This window comes from Desmodus rotundus, chromosome 7 (assembly GCF_022682495.2).
Source record: "Desmodus rotundus isolate HL8 chromosome 7, HLdesRot8A.1, whole genome shotgun sequence".
Taxonomy (NCBI): Eukaryota; Metazoa; Chordata; class Mammalia; order Chiroptera; family Phyllostomidae; genus Desmodus; species Desmodus rotundus.
The window spans coordinates 118,823,648-118,843,873 of record NC_071393.1 but is presented as its reverse complement, the minus strand read 5'-3'; the positions used below and the strand labels follow the sequence as shown (position 1 = coordinate 118,843,873).

Here is a 20,226-nt window from a genome sequence, read left to right as displayed (position 1 = left end):
GCAGTATCTTCACATGGGGCTCTTCAAAATCACCTGGCCAGGTCGATCGCCACACCACACACAGGGCTGAAGATAGAGTAGAAGAGCCAACACACATCATGGGCACCAGGAGCAGTCTTGGCATCAGCCTCCACCTGCAAGCTGCAAGCCCCAGAGGTGAGGGACCTCTACAGGAAGCCAAGAGTAACTGTAACCGATTAAAGAGAGAGAAATATCCACTCAAGTGGCCTCCAGACCTTTCTGACCAAACTCCCCATTAGAAAAAAAATAATTTTACTATGTTCTTCCAATAGATGAATATTTATTTGTAAATAATTTACATCTATGTTAACCATACATTTTGTTGTTTCCTTACCAAATTCCCCCAAAATGGTCTTACATGTGGCCCCTTTTCAAGGCCACTGATCTAGAGTAATCTTCCCACCCCTGAAAGGCTGAGGATGTATATGATCAAATGTAGGGTGGATATGGCTGCTGAGAGCCCCAGATCCATGGAGTCCTGGATTTGAAGGCACATATATACAAGCACACACTCCTGACAGGTGTCACTTCAGCACCTGCTGTACCCCTCCCTATGGCTGGGCTTGGTAAAGTTATGTATTTCATGGTCCAACAGCTCTGTGTATCAAGTCTTCCTTCATAGCTCTGATCCCTTCAAGTCTCCTGCCCTGTATCCACTCCCTCCTCTATGTGGCAGCTCTTCCGCTATCTGAGGACAATTATCCTGTCCCCAGGGAGCCTTGTCTTCTCCAGGGAATCCACAGGAGCTAATGTGGCCTCTCCATCTCCAGTGACAACAATGTGCCTGTCTCAAACAGCCATTGCACACGCATTTACATGGTCCCAGGCTGGCTGCTGCCTATAATTGTTACAGGAAACCATTGGTTTGTAAACAACAACAAAAACTGTCTTTCTGGTCCATCTCAAGTAGATCAAACCAAGTGGACTGTGTATGTGCTTGACACAGATTCAACGAAAACGTCCCCCCAGTAAACACACCACGTTTCCCATTGAAAAAGAAAAAGCATTTCCAATGGTGGCCCATGCTACTCTGGCCCAAGTCATATGTAACCTCACCAATTAAATCATTAACAGCCATCACTGAGCTCTCATTCCTGGGGCCCCACATCCATCCATCACTCATGAGTGAGCACATATACACATACATGAACACAGATGTGCATGCAAAATATGAATGCACACTCACATGTGCACACACACACAATGTGTTTTATTAAGACAACAAACGTTTATTGAGCACCTGCTTTTTGTCATGTACCAGAGATGTGGCATTTACCACCCAAGCATGTGTGTCCAGTAACTAACAAAGGGGAACAGAGTTCCACCTTGATTTCCCATCTTATAGTTCTCAAAGAGAGTACCTCTTCATGTATGTTTCTACAACAGGAATTAGGAAACCCAGCTGAGCTACTGCAACTTGTATGAAGGATGTGAAAGCCAAAGGGAGCCAAGAGACACATTAAAATGTAACCACTGGTTATATATTCTACTAGGGGGGAAAAAAGCCGCCATCTGCATTAACACAAGGCTGAAAACTCAACATCAGGAAAAGCAAACAGCAAAGTTTCTCCAGCAACTAAAACTCAACCATCTTCTTCGCACGTGGCCATTACCACTTGACTGTGAGACAGTCAGACCCAAATCCCAGCACATGCTTGGAGTCCATGGAGCCTGGCTGGACAATGGGACCTCAGAGTGGCAGCTAGTGACTCTGGGTAATTTCAATGCTTGGATTCAAAATTATGTCTGTGGGCTTTGCTCTTAAAAGTCAACTATTTTAAACCACAACATTATAAGATGGGTCACCTCTCTTAGCTGCAGTGTCAGCAAGGTGACTGTCAGTGGGGAGATGGCTGAGAGCCAAGACTAGCCTCATCCCCTTTGGGGTGTAGGAGGGAATTCCAGTCTATGCCAATGTGGGAATGACATCTTCCAACCTCACCTAATCCCTCTCCCTAGGAGACTTCTGCCCACCAGTGCCAACCACATGGGACACCCAGGGCAACCTGGCAGCATAGGAAGCATTCTCAGATAGGGCACATGATTCGAAGGCCAGTTTCTAAGAGCTGCTACCCAATACTGCTCCATCTCAGGCCCTTATCTTTTATTTTAAACATCCTGTTAGGCTTTTTAGCAAAATCTTGGTATCTTTTGGGGTGTCTGACTCTGGCTACCAGGATGGACTTGCCCAGCAAGTCCAATCCAATTTCATTTTCCTCTGTTCCATGGCATTTTAGAACTTCTCATCTTATTGCTGAGCCATTAGAGATTTCCAGGGGGCTCCTTGGAAATTCAGAGATGCTGAAAGCTAGCTGTGTATGGAGGATGATGGGACATCTTAGGGGATGAAATGAGGCACAGATAATAAAGCCAGAGATGGGCTGACATGAATCTTTCAGAGTGCAAGCTCCCCAGGAACAGAATGACTGGAGCATGAATCACCTGCTTACATCAGACTCTCTTCCCACACCAGTGCCTCCCCCATTGTTTAAGATTAATCACAAGCAGTTAATTCTAAATAACTCAGTGGTGTGTGCACTGCTAGTGCCATATTAGAGAATCCCTTATGAATTTTACCTTGACACAGGGTTATTTCCTGCAAAGCATCATCCAGAAATGTTATGGCCCACCCCTCACCCACAAGGCCCATTGCAAAAGTTGGATTGCTTTTATTAGAATGAGGACCAGTGTGAAAGTGGCTGGGAAGCTGACTTTGGCCTGATGCAGGAGGAGCTGGCTTCCTGATAGCAGTGATCAGAGATGCATTAGTCTGCCTTGAAAAGCACTGAGACCCCATCCCTGCAGTTGACTGGAGGTGGCGGAGGGGAAGGGGTGGAACAAATGTACAGTGGAAAAGAGGATGGGAAATGAGTAGTTCATCCCAATGACCCCTAAAATCCCTTCCAAATTTATTCCATGAAGCTCTACCATGTGCCCTGGTTTCCAATGCACTACACAGGGCAAAGCCAGGACCAGGAGGCCATATAAATACCATACCGTCTTCTACACAGGCTGTGGGATCCCTGTGTACTTCATCCATACACCAGGAGAAGACTAAGAGGGACTCACAGAACATCGCCTCAGCCTGACCCCAGCCCTGTCTTTCCTGACCCAGATCAGGCAAATACACTGTAGAGTGACCCATCTTTTAAGAATTCCATGGGTAAGAGGCTTAACACCCTTGGAGCCCACCCTTCCCCATTCCCAGGGCCCTGCAAGAGACAGGACCTCTCCTGGAAGGGAAAGAAGCCTGAGAGAATGATGAGGAAGAATGGGACCATGAGTGTCTGATGACTTCCCAGTTTTGCCAGTCCTCTTCCACGGTTTGAATCGCAGGTAAGTGATTTCAGCCATTCCTCTTTGTGTGGGGGGTTGTTTTGTTTGTTTGTTTGTTTTAATTCTCAGTAGAGGATATGTTTATTGATTTCAGACAGAGAGGAAAAGAGAGAGAGAAACATTGACTGGTTGCTCCTGTATGTGCCCCAACAGGGTATTGAACCCGCAACCTAGGTATATATCGTGACAGGGAATCGAATCTGCAAACTTTTGGTGCACAGAATGATGCTCCAACAAATGACCAACCCAACCATGGCACTTGTTTTTATTTGAAAGCAACTTATTAAGTCAGTAAGCTGTACTCTCACACTACAGTGTCTTTGTTCCCCAGGGGCTACAGGCCGCGCACTGTGACCACCCCTGGAGAAGAGGTTATGGAGCTGCCTGGAAAGCACTGCCTGCCCTAGTGGAGGCACCAGCCCCAGGGCGCCAACAACCACTGGGCTGCCAGGCTCTGTGCTCTGAGGACTTCACACAGGCAAACAGGACCGCTTCAGGAGAGCCAAATCGGCAGGCAAGAGGATCGGATGAATAGTTTCGTGGAGAAACTTGAAGGCAAACCTCCCCAGAGTCATTTTCTCAGCTATAAAGAAACCGTACTTAAATAAAAGCCTCAGTAAAACCAAAAGGATCCTAAATGCATTTCACAGCTTAAGCCAGGAGCTTCAAGTTGCCTATGGCTCATGAGACTGCCTTTCTTTCATCTCCACATCTTCAGGCCCTCGAGTACCCTTCCAGAATACAGCGCCCCCCACCCCACCCCACCTCAGAATCAGCTGAAAGCATTCACAGTCTCAAGGACCACATGCAAAGTCAGTTTTATCAGAGTGGCGCTGGTGGTTTCACTGGATGACTATGAGATCAATTTGTTTCTAAAAGCTGCTGGTACTGGTTCTTGGCTTAAAAAAATTTTTTTTTAACTTTGGAAAATCCATTATTTAGGAACATGGTGGACATCGTCAGAGGTCTGAGAGCAGATATAGAGAATGATACATTTAAAGGGAGCCCTGTATTGCTTTTAAATAGGTCATCCAAAGACATCAATTTCTGGAGAACAACAGCCGTAATGACAACCCACTGGCACTGTCAGTTCCCAAATAGATCACGGAGACAGGCCTGCAGAGCACGCTGCCTGACTCTCCTCCGTCAGCCACAGCCTGTCACCTGTAACACAGCCCCCCCACCGGCCGCGGCAAACCAAACATCCCAGCTTCACCTGGGGAAATCTCAGGAGGGCGACGGGGTGTTCCCTCTGTTTAAACACCAGCTCGTTCCTCCAAATCTATGGCAAACATTTCCAAACACCTCCTCTCTTTACCAATGGATCTCCCAGATGTCTCCTCCTCCCCCAACGCCTCCCCAAACCATATTCCTACACGGCCTCATCCCCTCCCCATGGCTGATCCTGCCCTGTTGGTGATGAAGTGAAGGAAAAGTCGTCTGTGATGAAGGGTCGCAGGTCATCAGGGAATCACACACACACCCAGAGCCACATCGTTGTCACCGGACAGCAACACATCTTCTTGACAGAGGCGGATGTACAGAGCTGGGGCCAGGAACATATGATACTGAGGACTCCTTAAGAAAAGAATTATAAATACAAAATGAGGTGAGGGCCTTGGAAGGGGCCCAGGTGAGTGAGGATATGTAACAACTTTAGTTGCATGGGAAATCCGCCTCTGTAATAATGCCCCCTCCCACACACACAGTGGAAAAGAGAAGAATAAGCAGAGAAAGGGAGTTGGGATTTGTTATCTGTGGAGAGAATCAGAAGGCAGCAGGAGAGCCAGAAGGAGTCTGGCCGAGTCATCCAGGAGCTCTGTCTTTTACGGCCAACCCTGTGTGGGGTGCTCTGTGCTCCCTGGTACCTGGGAAACTGAAGGTGAGTCTGCAGAGGTCACACCATCCAGTGATGCTCCAGCATCATGTAGTTTGCTCCAACTGCCGCAGGACCCGCTGGTCCAATCCCAGTCACTTGATTTCAAACCAGGGTCTTGAGGGTGAGAATTGAATGCTGCGAATCATTCATTTTATTCTCTCTCCTGCTCTCATATTCTTTCTTTCTCCTCTGACTGGGACGAGCAAGTCCCCGGGGACTGGTCTACTGATAACCTCCTACACCAGGAGTTTGACATTTTGCTTATCGTTGGCATCCAGAAAGGCAATGCTCCATTTCACCATGGAGACACAGGCCATTTGTGTTAATTGAGGAGGGAGCCGAGGAGCAAAACGAAAACGCCATGGTGGGGATCTGGGCTCTCAGGTCCCAGAGACACCTGCCCTCACACTCACTACAGGCTCAAAGGCACCTCGGGTCTGGTCTGCTCACCTTTTCAGTGGGATGGTAAGGCCTGCCAACCTGCCACATCTGCCCCATCGGGTTGCTGTGGGGGCCAGAACACCACGTTTGCAGGCAAAGAGCTCGGCACACAGTCCAATAGGCACAACCTATGCCCAGTGACCCCACACTCTTACGCAGAGGCAAATGGCCATGAAATTGGATTCTATACCCTTCTGAACTCCCCCGCCTTTTACCTCTGCCACCTCTCAAACTGGGGTGAAGGAAAATGGCAGAGGTGGGGGGAACTCAAAGAAAAGCTTCAAACCTGCGAAACCAACTTGATACACAGTTTCTGCTTATGTGCATCAGGAAACCAATAGCCCAGAGTCAGAAGAGCCCAGAGTCAGCACTTGTTCTTGCCCGGAGTCTATGCTTATACCTTTATAGGTTTTGTCTCATTTCATGCTCTCAACAGCTCCATAAGGTATGGTTTCTTATTATCCCTGCTTTGCTGTGAGGCAGGATGGCACAGTAGTTAGGTGTGGGCTCTGAAGCCACACTCCCCAGCTCTGCCTCATATTAGCTGTGTGATCTTGGATAAGTCACTTAACATCTTGATCCTCGGCTTCCTTACCTACCAAGTGTGAATAACAATAAAGTATGTCAGGAGTTGTTGTGAAGGTTACAAGAGCTAATATAAGCAAAGCAATTTAGAGAGTGCAGGCATAGAGTGAGTGCTCTATGATTGTTAGCTGCCATTATTATTATTATTTATTATTATTATTATTATTATTATTGACGAGGATACTGAAGCTTCCAAAACCTTCTCCAAAGACATATGACTTATAAGTGGACAAGCCCAGATTTACATTCAAATCTTTTTCACTCCAGAAGCCATGCTCTTAACCACTACACTAAACTTGGTTCAAGTCCCAAATTTCTCTGCTTCTAAGTTTCCTCATCTATAAAATGGGGCTAGATAATGATATCAACAACAGAGGATTGCTGTGAGGGTTAGATGAGATGACTCATATAAAGCACTCAGGATGTCAGGCATATGATCGTATTTAATAATAGTAATAGTAGTAATAATATCACTACTATTTTTGTCCAGGGAAGGTACCTGACCTTCAGAGGCCTGTCCAGAGCCTCTCTCACTCTAGATCCATGTCTGGGGCTTCACTGCTCTGGACACGTGCTGTAGGGCCAGTGACTGCAGGTCAATAGGACTCATAGGGGTCAGGTATGTTAGTCCCATCCCCCAAGCACAGCCTACCCCCCACCTCTTCTGTCCTGTGAAGGGAAGAGGGGACCCAGCTGATGGGCAGCTGCCCCAGGAATGGGAAGCCATCTTTCCAGGGCAGCCTGCAAGGGGAGATAGGGGACTTGAAGATAATTAGCCCCCAGCACTGGGCCTGTGGTGTCTCATTACCAAATGCAAATGCAAGTTCACATGCCACTCAAGGCCCCTGGCAAAATGCATGCTGACCCTCAACCGTGCTGAATCTGGGCTGAAGCATCACCCCAGGCCCACCCCCTCTGCAGCTTGCAGCTGTTGTGCAGGCTCTGCAGAGGAAGATGGCTGCTCTCACCACACTGAAGGGAACAAGGAAGAAGGGTCTTATTTCTCTGAAGGAGGCAGAGATGCTATTTGGAGGGGAAGGGGTAAAAAAAACCCTCTCTTCCCTCAACAGTTAAAAGAGGGATTATTGGAGCAAGTGGCAGGCGGCTGCTCTGCCATTTAGCATACAGCACACCCAGGCAATTTCATTCGGTAATCAGGAGGAGAGGAGGGAAAAAGAGCAATCAGACCCCTATTCAGGCTCCGTTTAGCGACAGCCCCTGCTGGCTGGGCTGGTCCCACCTAGCCTGAACGTGGGCGGGGCACCATGTCTCAGAAGCAGCAGTCCTCCTTTGTGTGTGTTTCAAGGCTTTGCTCCTGTGCTAGGGGCTCCATCCTGGAGAGAAGGATGCTGAAAGGAGTTAGCCTTTGCCCTCTGACTACTCACAACTCCCTCCAGCCCCCACACCCCCAGACCTTTTAGGGCTGACACAGATTAGGAACAAAGCCCATTACAATTCTGGTAGGTTGTGCACTGGGAAGGGGGAGGGGAGATGATTGTGTTTCTACACAAGTGCCCAGAACAGGAGGATCCAGCTGTGGCAATCACTGGTACCCAACTCCAGCATCTGATGTCTTTGGCCCTTGGTAAATGCTCAGGTAAGCACCTCCTCTTGGAAAACCATTCCATCTTAGTTCTGACTTTGAGAAATGGGGGAAGAGTCACAAAATTCTCAATAAAAAGAAAAGTGATTAAAATTACCTTTCACAAAGGCATACCAAGGCCACACAGTGGTGCTGAGCATCAAGCAAACCAACTGGAGTAGGATGTCAGCCTCAGACAGTAGAAGAGATGGGGGATGGGAGACTGGCGGGCACCACACAACAGGGTGTTTGTATTGTAATAAGGGTCTGGCTCCTGTCACCAACGCCTACCACTGTACCCCACTGCAGGATCCCAACACCTGAAAACTTTATAGTTGAGACTCAAGACAAGCAGCTTGTGGTTTGTGCACCTGCCCACTTCAGCAGGAATAGGTGGCTGGCCCATATAATGGGATTTGGGACTAGAGGTCAACCAGCAAGGCCTTCTCCATCTTTCCCTGGCCCCACCCTACCTGCGACAGTCTGACACCATGTTAAAATGAACTCTTCAGAGAGACTAGTACTGCCATTTACACACCTTGGATATGAATCAATTCTTCATGACCATAAGATTGTTAAGAAATTCAATACATGCACATTCATAACTAAGAATGGATTAAAAATAAGCAATCAAGTTTAAACTCATTTCAAGGTAATGACAAACTCTCAATGATGCATGAGGGACCTGCCCTCTGAAGGGAGCTCAGGATACCTCCTTGTTGCCCGGTGAGCCTCAAGGCTGCCCATAACAAGAACATGCTAAAAAAAAAACACCAGGTGAATTTGCTGTGCCATAGCTGAATGAAATTCCAAAGCAGATAGACATAGATATAGATACAGATGATAGATATAGATATAGGTATAGATATTAATATAGATATAGACAGATATAATTTCAGAATCATTTTGAATCATCTGGGCTTCTGCCCTCCAAAAACATGACTGAAAAGTCAAGTCTAAATGGCAACATGAACAAATCTAAAGTTAAGCACCAAAACATTTTATTCATAAATATAACACCTAGAAGTAAAAATCTGGATGGCTCCTCCCTCCATGGTGCCAAAATGTTCAATGTGACCATTAATTGCACTGGGAGTCTTGGAATGAAGAATGAAGTCTTTCCCGTGCAGGCCGTGTGGAGCTGAGTCTGCAGTCAGAGCTAAGAGCCTTTCCCTGCACAAAAGAGAAGACTTTGTGTCCAGGATCTCTTACCCCTAGGCCCAGCTCTCCCACAGCAACTATCCCTGGTGTCCTCTGGGTCTTACCCAGGGCAGACACCCAACAGGGGATGAAAATAGCCCAAAGCCCGTAGGAGAGATGGGCCCCTCCGTGCATTCTTCCTGAGGTGCAGCATGGAGACATTTGGGAGCCATCGAGGCGTAGAAAGCCATACAGTCCAAGCAAACATCAACGCCGCCAGCATGCTAGGAGCTAATGGACCACAGAGAGCGCCTCCAACAGGCCCTGGCCACATCCATCTGAAGCTGCAAGAGCCCGCTCAGCTCTTTCTGCTCTTGCATTGCTGAAGCATGAAGTACAAAACAAATCTTCCACACCAAATGCAAACCCTCATGCAATCAAATGGTAGGGCCCATCCTACAAATTGGGACAATCAGATGTCTGGTACACGGGACTGACTGCTGGGAATAAGTCCCCCGGTTTCAGTTTGTGACCTGTGCAATTTAAAGGAGGATAGGGGGTAGGGGAGGGAATGGATATCTCCTCACTACCTGCTATCTTTAGGAAAATGGACAGGCATTTGTTTGGCTATTTATCTTGTTTTCTGCAGATCTACTTGTCACTTAGCAGCTGCTGTGATTTTTCCCCCCTTAGTATGTTACAGGTGAGTTTTTCCTGTTTACTCTAAAAATTAACTATGTGGGGGGGAACAGGTATTCTCTAAAAGCCTGTGATGCATTTTTGTGATTGATCAGACACGATGACAATTGCCAGGATCAACAGGCTCCAAGTTACCAACAGTAAATGCTGGTATTTCCCCAATAGCTACCCTCGCTTCAGCCTTGGCACTGCTCTGTTCCAAGCCAACCAAGTGTTCCTCTTACTACACCGTTTATTTTTTTCTATTTGCTTAGAGAATCAATGAGCTAAGCTGTGTGCTTGCCTTCTACAGATAGAAGTATCAGTCGATAGCCACGAGAAGATCTGAACCCTGTAAAAAGAAGTATTATTAAAATATACACATTGCAGTTAGCTATTAAAAATGTATCTTAAATCTGCTTCAGAGAAATTCTGCTGCAGACCACACACATACAAAAAAAAAGAGAGAGAGAAAAAAAAGAGAAGACAAATTGTATACACATACAGTATAGAGAGTCTTCCTGCAGAAAAGTGCTGATCCAGACCTGCCCAGAGGAAATGAGTTCTTTTTAAACACAAAAAATGCAATCAGGGATAATCAGCAAGTTAACAACACACTTGCAGACACCCTGGTCCCTAGAAAGGAAGAATGCCAGCTTTCAATACACGTTCTGAGAACTGAACAGATCCTTTGGGCGAATGAAAAACAAGTGATCATGTCAGCGTCTTCAGGCAGAACTTTCTCCAAAGCCAAGAAGCTTTGGAACAGCAGTCAGCTCCAGAAGGCACCTGCTTGTGAGAAGCGCTTCGATAACAACATTCCCGAAGTGGCTTTGTGGGTTGGGGTTGGTTTGGCCCCACCTTCCCATCCCTTTTTCCAGTGGGTTCAGTGGCAGAAAAAACAGAAGCCAGAAAAGGATGACAGGCAGGTCTTGCATCTGCCTGTCCTGTAGCCCGACCAAAGGAAGGAAGATGCGATGCCCAACCCAGTAGAGGAAAGAAGCAGCAGAGACCCAGGGACGCCCCTGTGATCGCCCACACATGACCTACACGAGGCCTCCAACAAGACCCGGAAGGTTGTCCTAGTCTCCAGCACGTATCACCTGTGAAATGAACTTAGTTTTGATTTAAAAAAATTTTAAATGGCTACTCGTAACTAAGGTTCTTACCAACTACAACCAGTTTGAGGGGTTCAGCTGTTCTGGGAAAGTTTGAGGAACACCTGCAGACATTATTTCTCATTACAAATTTCAAGGCAGTGGGGCCTCACCTGAATGAGGAGGTCCTAGGTGTCAGGGCTAAGACATTTAAGACGCGGGCCCCACCTGCGTGATCTCCTTTGACCTGTTGGTTCTCAATCTTGGCTGCACGATAGAATCACCTGGGCAGCCTCAATCATATACAGAGGCTTGGATCCTACCTCCCCCAGCTTCTGGATAAATTGGTCTGTGCTATGGCCTGAGAGTTTTTAAACTCGTCCGGGTGATCCTAATGCGCAGCCAAGGTTGAGAATCACTATTCTGCTCTATACCATCCCACCGCCACCATGAAAACACCAACACAAGATGGCAATGCAGATGTGTCTAGAAGAATCCCGGGCTTCACTCAAAAAGGATAAGAGAAAATGTACCTTCTTTGCTTCTTCCTCATCCCACCTCTCTACACATACCCACATGACCAGTTCTCACATACCTGGTCTCTTCAGTGGTCCTTCCTACTGAAATCTAGGCATTGAGTGAGTCCGGCAGTCCAGGAATCTGGATTTTAGGTAAAGTCTGGGCCACTTGTCAGATCTAATCCCAAACAGTCAGAATTTCGTGAATAAGGTGAGAGCAGCCTACACCCTTGGGCAAAAACCCCTTCCTCCCTCTACCTGGGAAGTTGTTGTTGAACTTGGGACCTTCTCCAAGGCTATGCTGAGTATTGCTGGCTCCTTCAGTGGCTTGGCTGAACAAGGGTTCTGTCATCTTCTGTGCTTTCCTGTACCATTCTCATACATGGAGAGGAGAGGAAATGAAAGAAGAACTCCATATGAAAAATCCTAGTGCTGGAACAAAGGAGTTGGGCCATCCCCAGATGCCTCCTCCACCTTCTATAGGCCTCCTAGCAGATGTGGGAACAAGTGAAGGGCTTTACAGTGGGGTCAAGCATGGACCTCCACTCCTTCCATTCTAGTTCTTCTTTGCATAGGCATTCCTTCTGCTGGGGATGATAAGGAGGAAGTAATGGGGAGTTTCCCATCCCTCCCCAAGGGCACAATTCTTAAGGGATCTGGAGGGACAGAGATGACCACTTTGCCCATTTCTATCTGGTTTCTTGCCTTGTGTAGATCCTGCTACGCAGTGCTGTGATGGAAAGACTAAGCTGGGCCAGGCACAGATCCTGCAGTCACTCCACCCAGCCCTTTGAGTAAGAAGCCCATGATTGAGTAGCCAGGATTCTCTTTCTGCTGAGATCTGATGGATTTTCCATTGATAACAAGCAAAGGATTTTTACTAGTTCCTTCAGAAAAGGACCCCATTATCTAACATGCAGCTAAAGATGCACATTAAAGATACAGCTGGTTTCTATCAGAGCTCTTGGTCTTCACCCAACCCACTTGGGGGGTTCTAAGAACAGAGGAATAGGGAAGAGGGTCTTACCTTCTGAGCAGAGCTTGCCACCATAGCCGGTGGTAGAACAGTCACAGGTGGGATGGCCATCCAGGAGAAAGCAGATCCCACCATTTTCACAGGGACGGTCACCGCATGGTCCCTCAGCATCCAACTGGACACCCTGGCTCCCCAGAAGCCGAGGCTCTGAGTTGCCGTACTTGAGATCCAGGATTAATCCCTTGAATCCAGGCATGGCCTGTACTCCCTCTAGGGTCAGGGCAGAAGGTCGTATGTCTGCGGGGACTCCGCCCAGGAACAAGTCACTGACCACATCCATGTAGGGCCGCTGGAGCTGTAGCTCCCCAGACTGACCCTCACCATCCAGCACCAGCAGCGTACGCAGGTGGTCGCGGCTCACCATGAGGAAGTGCCAGCTGCTGTCATTCACCTGTTTATTGGACAGCACAGCGGTCTCGGCACAGTCCATGCTGAGGCGCAGCTGCACGCGGCCGTCCACCAGGGAGAGGCAGAGGAAGTCACAGACACCACCATCGTCCAGGTAGAGGAGTAGCCCTGTGGAGACGTTGGTCTTGAACTGGAAGCTCAGGTCACTGCGCGTGCTGGCATCCCAGCGGAGGTAGCGGGCCCACTGGTTGGGGAGGCCCATGAATTCAAGGCCCAGGCAGAGCCCCAACAGGGACCCCAGCAGCATGCTCGCCTTCAGGGTGAAGAACACGGAGTGCATGGTGAAACTCATCGTGGCAACCAGGACCGAGCCCCGAGGATCAGACAGCTGGGGACAGCCCTCGGGGAATGATCCCTCTTTGCAGAGAAGGGAGGGGGCAGAGGAGATGGGTCAGGGGACAGAGAGCACACAAAAGGAAGAAGTTGCAAGCACAACTATCGAGAGGGTGAGGAAGGAGGAAAGTGAACAGGACAGCCCCAGATGGGCACACAAGCAAGAAATTCACAGAAGAGGCAGAAGGAAAAGACAGGGCAGCAGAAGAGGAGGGAAGTCAGGTGGGTCAGTGAGGGCCTGGCATAAGCAACCAAGTGGCTTTCTCCAAGAAAAGATCTCAGCTATCCATGTGGATCCGGAGGCCTTGATTCAAGGAGAAGGTGCCCGGTGGATGAAAGCCTTCAGTAATTCACTCCTCCTGTCAGACCCTGAAACACCCCAGCCAGGGAGGCCAGGGAGAGGGCTGGGGTCCGGGGTGTCGTGATGGAGGAGGAGTGAGCAGTGAGGTGAGCCAGGTGAAAGGTAGAAACAAGCCAAGGGCCAGTCCTGAAGTTCTAACCCCCTAGCAGCAGGGTGCTGCGGGGAGAAGGGCGGCTGGAAGCGGAGTGCTCACGCAGAGCAGGGCCCGGGCCAGAGCGGAAGCAGACTCAGGCTTCATGGTGTGGGCCAGAGGCAGTCCTGCCCATAACCTGCTTCCCAGGGTTCCAGAAAAAGACCTGCGGGAAGACTGGGGATGGGGAGGAAGGAGAAAAGGAAAGGAAGATTAAGGCACGTGTCAGGAAAACACTGCATCCTATTCACAAATATTGATGGAGGGCCAACTGGGAGCCAGGCTATTCTAGTGATTCCCACAGCACGTGGTGCTTCCAACAGGATGGAGACCCAGGGTTCTTCCATTGCCGTTGCAGGACCCAGAGCTCAGCTCCTGACAATGTGCTCAGTTTTCACATATGCAAAAATGGCAGAACCCACCCCCTCAAAAGCCATATCGGCACATTTTTACCATATTCATTTCACAGGATCACATAGCCAAAGTTATTTTTAAGATAAGCGCTAACATTTTATACACTCAAATACACATAATTTTAACTTATTTACCTATTAAGAGACATGAAAATGACTAAGATATTTTTAGATTTTTAAAAATTTGATTATACTTGCATGTAGGTGGCCTAAGATTCCCACCTTTAATTTCTGAAAGAAATATTTGTAAAAATCTGTGAAAATAAATTAGAAGGGGAATAACTTGCAAAGAATCCTCATCTCTTACTAAATGTTAGGGAAAGGTCAAAACATGTGCTTTAGGGCTGAGTTTGAGTACTTGTTCTTGTACGTGGAAATTTAAGCACGTGTTTTAACTGTATAAGCTTCTATTTCCTCATGTATAGAGAAAATAGTATTCTCTTTCCAAGGAAGATCCTGGCATGAGCCTATTTACATAGTAGGTGCTCGGTGAACACTGGGGCCCTTCCTCTCTTATTTCCAGAGAGGAAGGGATGAGAAGAACAGTCATTGATGTAGGATGTTTGTGTGAGTGTGTGTATGTCTGTGGAGGGGGGGGAGAGTGCATTAAAACATAAATACTTTTTTAAAAATCATGGGAACTACAGAATGGACAAGTGAATGGTTAAGGAATGGTACAGACGTAGGGCACATCACATGCATTTTACGCTGGACGGAAAGGCTCCGGCATCCAGGCAAGTGTGTGATCTGGTTTCTGAAGGCAGACTCCGGCCCCCCGAGCTGCGTGGAGACTCTTCTGATCGCGAGAGAGCAATGAGTGTAATTGCCAACAGCTGCGCAAGTTGCTGCTTGTAAATTGGCATATTTGGTAATTCACCCTGGTCTCTGTCAGACCATTACTGTTCACTATTTTTATGATGACCACATTAGCAAAGCTAGTCATTACCTCTGCTTTGAAGACGAAAATGCCGTTCCTTAACCAGGAACAAACACCTATTTCCATTGAATTAAAAAACCCAATCAACAACAGACCGATTGAACCCATCATACAGAAAGCCTTTGTTCTGTAAAAGGTCTTGTCCACACATTGTATCCCAAAATGTGGTGTGGGCACCCCCAGTGGTGCAACAGATGCTGAACTTGAACGTAGATGCAGTGATATGGAAGTGCCACTCATTTGGGCTGGTGAGAACCAACTGTTAAAATTTCAGAAATGTTTGAGCTGGTTGATGTCACTTTGGTAGAATGAAACCAGCTATGCTAGGAGTATTCACACCATGGAAATAGGCAGACACCATAAATCAGAGTGTTTGGGAAAGTTTGATTTAAAGAAAGCCTTGAAAGAGAGTGAGGGAATTAGTCATGTAAATATCAGAGAAGAATGTTCCAGAAGTAATACTCCAGGCAAAGGTCTTACGAGCAGAGCAGGCTGGTATGTTAGAGACCAGAGCTGTTGGAATGGACTGAGTAAAAGACCAGAGGTGAATGTCAGGAGGCTAGATGATGACACAGGACCCAGTTTCCGAGAATGTGCTCATGGTGTGATGGGAGGTGTGCAACCACGGCAAAAGGCAACATCCCAGGGGAGAGAAATCCTTGTCCTAAAAAGAGGGCTCCTTCTGGTCTCAATAACTGCTACATCTACATATTTCCTTAAATAAAACTATTGAAAAGGGTCCACTTTTGGAAAATATGCTCAGAGGACAGCTCCTCCCCTTTCTCCTCTTCCAAGTCATGCAGTTGATTTAGACCAGGGGGAAGCAAGGCAGGTGTGAGCAGAAAGAACATGCCTCTTGCGCGGGGTACCCCAAGCCTGGAATTACTGATAAGCCGAGAATGTAACAATCACGTGGTACATAATGGAGCCCATGGTGTGTGAGAAAGTGTCTTCACTTTCTGGGAAAGTGTCGTCACAGTGACACTATCTGGGCTGCTCCACTTCCCTCTCCATTCCCCATCCTGCCCATTTAGACCAGAGTCACCTGGCTGACAGGAAAAGCCCAGGCTCAGATGGCTAAAGCCAGTGGAACCCTCAGGGGGGGATGAGGACATTCAAATGGAGGGCCCAGTATTATGGATGAGCAGGGACATGGGAGATGCTCTAAATGAACAGTCCCAGAAACTTTCTGAGACCACTGTATACCATCAACTCATCTCTGGGCCTCTGAAAGTCACTTATTTATCTGCATAAATTAAATGACTTGCTCGATTCAATCTGTCTATCGAGCTCTGATTCCTTGCAGCCACTGCTGTATCAGAGCAGAATAAGAAACCATTCTCACCCTTGAGGGCATCAAAGAGGAGTGGGGACAAGTGTACTTTAGAGACACAAAGCACAGCAATGAGGACCCCCGGCTTGGGAAGCTCGATGGGGAGATCCTGGGCAGGGTCTGCTTCACCATGGTGCGTGCCACAGGACCCTGGCATGGAGTGGGAGCTCAGGAGACACGTGTACAAAGAGTGAAGCATAAAAACAGAAGCTGACGTGCATCCCTGTGGATCATTTGACTTCTGTTCCACGCAGTGGCCTCATCCAGCTTTACACAGTGGTAGCAACCCTGAGCCCCCAAACTTCTCTGGGTGCCAACCTTAGGTGACCTCAAAGGGCAAAGTAGCACAAGCCTAGCCATCTGTTAAGAATTAAGCTGTCCAGGAACACTCCCTTGTGTGGAGAATCATAGGAATTTACCCAGCCTGCTCTGGGGCAGCCACACTGTGCTGCCTGCTGAGCCTCTCTTGTCAGATTCACAGTCCTTCCCTTCAGCCCAGCCCAGCATTGGAGGTCCCAGTGTTCCCCTGTCTGCATTGTGGGCCAGGCAGAATCTGATTTTAAAACTAGTGACATCAGAATTCGGTTTATCTGGACTTGATAGTCTAGGATCTACCCACATTATCTCCTGAAGCCCTTCCATTTATTTCTTGGATTTTGGACATTCCTGTGGCCTCTGGGAAACTGCCAAAGTGGCCAAAAGCTAAAGATCACCTTACATTAAATATCACAGGCTCAAGCCAATGGCCCCAGACATTTATCCTTTAGCCTTCTTTGGTCCTCTAATGGGCTATGCTAAGGCTCACAAGGTGGAAAAATGGGAGCCAGGGAGCCCTTCCCACCCAGTCAGCCAACTGCCACCCTCTCTTGAGCCACGGGATGACCCAGGCAGCTGCAGGTGTAAGTGTTTGCCCCACAGCCTGCATGGAGTGTCCAAGCTGGAGCAGAAGCTCAAAAACACTTATCTGTTGTGTGGAAATCTAGCAGGAGAGGAAAAGTGAGTGACATTATCTAATTGCCAGCTAATTTACATAATTATTGAACGGCATGCTTTTTATGTGGGGTTAACATCTTTGCAAATGTCTCACTATCCAGCTGCTTAGGAGTGGAGGGTGAGCAAACAGGACTCTGACATGAGGGCTATGTACCAAGGCATGGTCCCCTCACTCCAGTTCCTCTGCTCCCTTGAGACAGGCCCCGGAGACAGTCAGGCCTGTGTGTAGAACCAGGGTAGGTGCTGAAGGCATGATGGCGACTCTCCTCATGCCTAGTCCTTGCTGGTATGCTACCACCCCCAGACTGGACTTGCCAGCTTTTCCTCTAGAACTTTGCAGTAGCCACCCTTTCACCACACCCCTCGCTCCACTTAGAAAGTGAAATGATTTTCACCAGAAACCGCAGTCCAGGTCATTCAGGTGGGGTTCATCCCAAACCTAGATCCTACGACCCAGTATAGCCAATTAGCACATTCCAATCTGCTGCCATCATGGTTAGTTCAGGAATGGGCCTGTCACCCAAACTGAGTCACATTATAGTTAACTCTGGAACTTTTGCTGGAATTATTGGGAGAAAGGCCTGTTGTCAAACTATTATAATTCCGGGGTTGATGACCAATACCATTATTATTATGCAGGATGATTCTGTCTAAGAATGAAGTCAAACAAGAAAGCAGAGCCAAGAGATAGATAGAGATGTTTCAGCATGTAGATGTGGCCAGGCCTGAAGCCTAATGGATCCTGAGACTTCCATTACATGGACTTTTCTTTTTTTTTTTGCTTAAACAAGTTTTAGTTGGGTTGTGACCAAGAGTCCTGACTGGTACTAAATCTTCAAAAACATTGTCACTGACACATCAACAGAAGCTTTCCTCTTACTTGACCACCCATACCTAACAGAACTTCCTAGCAGCTAAAACGTAGGCCAGATGTCTCACCCACAGCATAAATGCTCTATACCCCCAATGTTTATGTCATAGGGCAAAGGCACAGGTCGTGGGCATGCTCTTTCTCCAGGTACTTTGGAGGGAGATGCAGGCTTGTTCTTGCACAGCAGCCTCAACGTTTTATTCCATCAACTAAACTATGGTTCTTCTGATACTACACCAACAGTGCAGCCTCACATATTCAGTCTTCTCTACCTTAATGCAACAGCACAGGTTCTAGGCAGTGAGGGAGGTGAAGGCATGAATTCTCTCCAAGAGATGAAAGCAGCTTACAGTAATGATGAAGAGCATGGACTTTGGCATCAGGTGGAGCTGGATTTAAATCAAGACTCTTTCCTATAGCAATAGCCTTGGGCAGCTCTCTGAGCCTCTATTTATTTATTTATTTGTTTATTTATCCAAAAACATGGGAATGATAACACTTATCTCACAGGGTAGTTTTTAGCTTTATTACATTTTAAAATGTACAGAGGTACTTACTTTGGGGGAAACGCATGGCAGTAGCTACCAAAGCTGAATGTCTTTAACTCCACAATTCCCTTCCTAGGTATACACCAATGGAAATACTTAACGTATGTCCAACCGAAGACACGCACAAGAATGTTTATAACAATGCTATTCACAATAGCCAAAGCCTAGAAAATAATCCAATGTCCATCTGCAGTAGAATGGAGAAATAAATTGCAGTCTATTCTTGCAAAATGCTAGATAGCATTGAGAATGATTGGTCTTTATGTCCCAAAAACACCGTGAATGAATCTCACATAAGAGTACATACTGTATGTGTTCCATTTATATAGGGAACAGAAAGAGGCAAAATTGTTCTATGCTGTTAAATATCAGAATAGTGGTTAACTTTGGGGAAGTCAAGGATGCAGGGGTGTCCAACCTTTTGGCATCTCTGCACCACACTGGAAGAAAAAGAGTTGTCTTGGGCCACAGATTAAATACACAAACACTAATGAAAACTAATGAGCAAAAAAAAAAAAAAAAGGTTTTAAGTAAATTTATGATTTTGTGTTGGGCCAAATCCATAGCCATCCTGGGCTGCATGAGGCCTTCGGGCTGCAGCTTGAACACCCCCAGTAGAGGATAAGGGGGCAAAGGAGTTCTGCTTCTTGATCTGGGTGATGTTGCACATTGGGCTCAGTTTGTGAAAATGCATTGGTTGAGCTTACACTTATGATGCTTGTACTGTTCTATATGTATGTTATACCTCAAGTCAAAGCCAATCTCTTATCTAGGAAAATATCAGCTGGGCGCTCACTGTCCTCTCTTCCCAGTTCACTCCACACCCTAGTTCTCTCTTTCACAATTTTTTTCATGCTTAAGAATACCACCGCTCCTTCTATCTTCTCTTCTTCCCCTGAAAGCTACTGAACTACCTCTGGTCTTGAAGGTGCTTCAGTCACCAAGCTTATCCTCAGTTCACTGTCCCTACCCCTTCGGGAAAGGGAAGGGAGACAGCCTCCAACAACCTCAATCCCAGTCTGTCAAATGAGCACATAGGGAAGGACTGTTGAAGTTTTTGTTGTGCTGAGAAGAAGACAGAGATGGAAGAGCAACAAAGAGAGTTTTTTAAACCTTGAACTATAACACTTTCTCTAAGAACTAAGTTTTCCATAAAAACTAAGAAGCACCCCTGTCAGAATAACATAAATTCCTTTCCATCAAGAATACTAATCTATTTTAGCAGGAACACACAGGAGTTATAATATATATGGATGTCAGCCAATCTTTTGGAAAAGTGTCTATGATATGAGGAATGTGTGGGGGACAGAACCAAGAAGACTTGTCACTAGCTAAGCACAGCATTCAAAGAAGGTGGTGAACCCTTTGGGAGGCGGTCCCTGGTATAAGGTCAGGCCCTCTTCCATTCCTCATATTCACCAGGAGCTTGAATGAAAAGGACAGAGCTTGGACAGAACTGATCATGTTTATAGACGAACTGACACTGGGAGTTAGTGAGCATATGGGATAATGCTGTGGGATCCCAAGAGGCCAAGGTTGGCCTAAACTACAGCCTATGTCTAACAAGGCCAGAGTTGGTGGATATG

General features: G+C 47.1%; 1 protein-coding gene across 1 annotated transcript in view; it reads right to left on the bottom strand.

The window, feature by feature from the left end:
* The window catches only part of NRXN3 (neurexin 3), a 1,484,332-nt gene that overhangs the window by 1,404,423 nt on the left and 59,683 nt on the right, over positions 1-20,226 (bottom strand). Inside the window, 1 exon segment of the mRNA XM_045201758.2 lies at positions 12,305-13,722. Coding sequence (XP_045057693.2) covers positions 12,305-13,013 — 709 coding nt within the window. The 5' untranslated portion in view covers positions 13,014-13,722.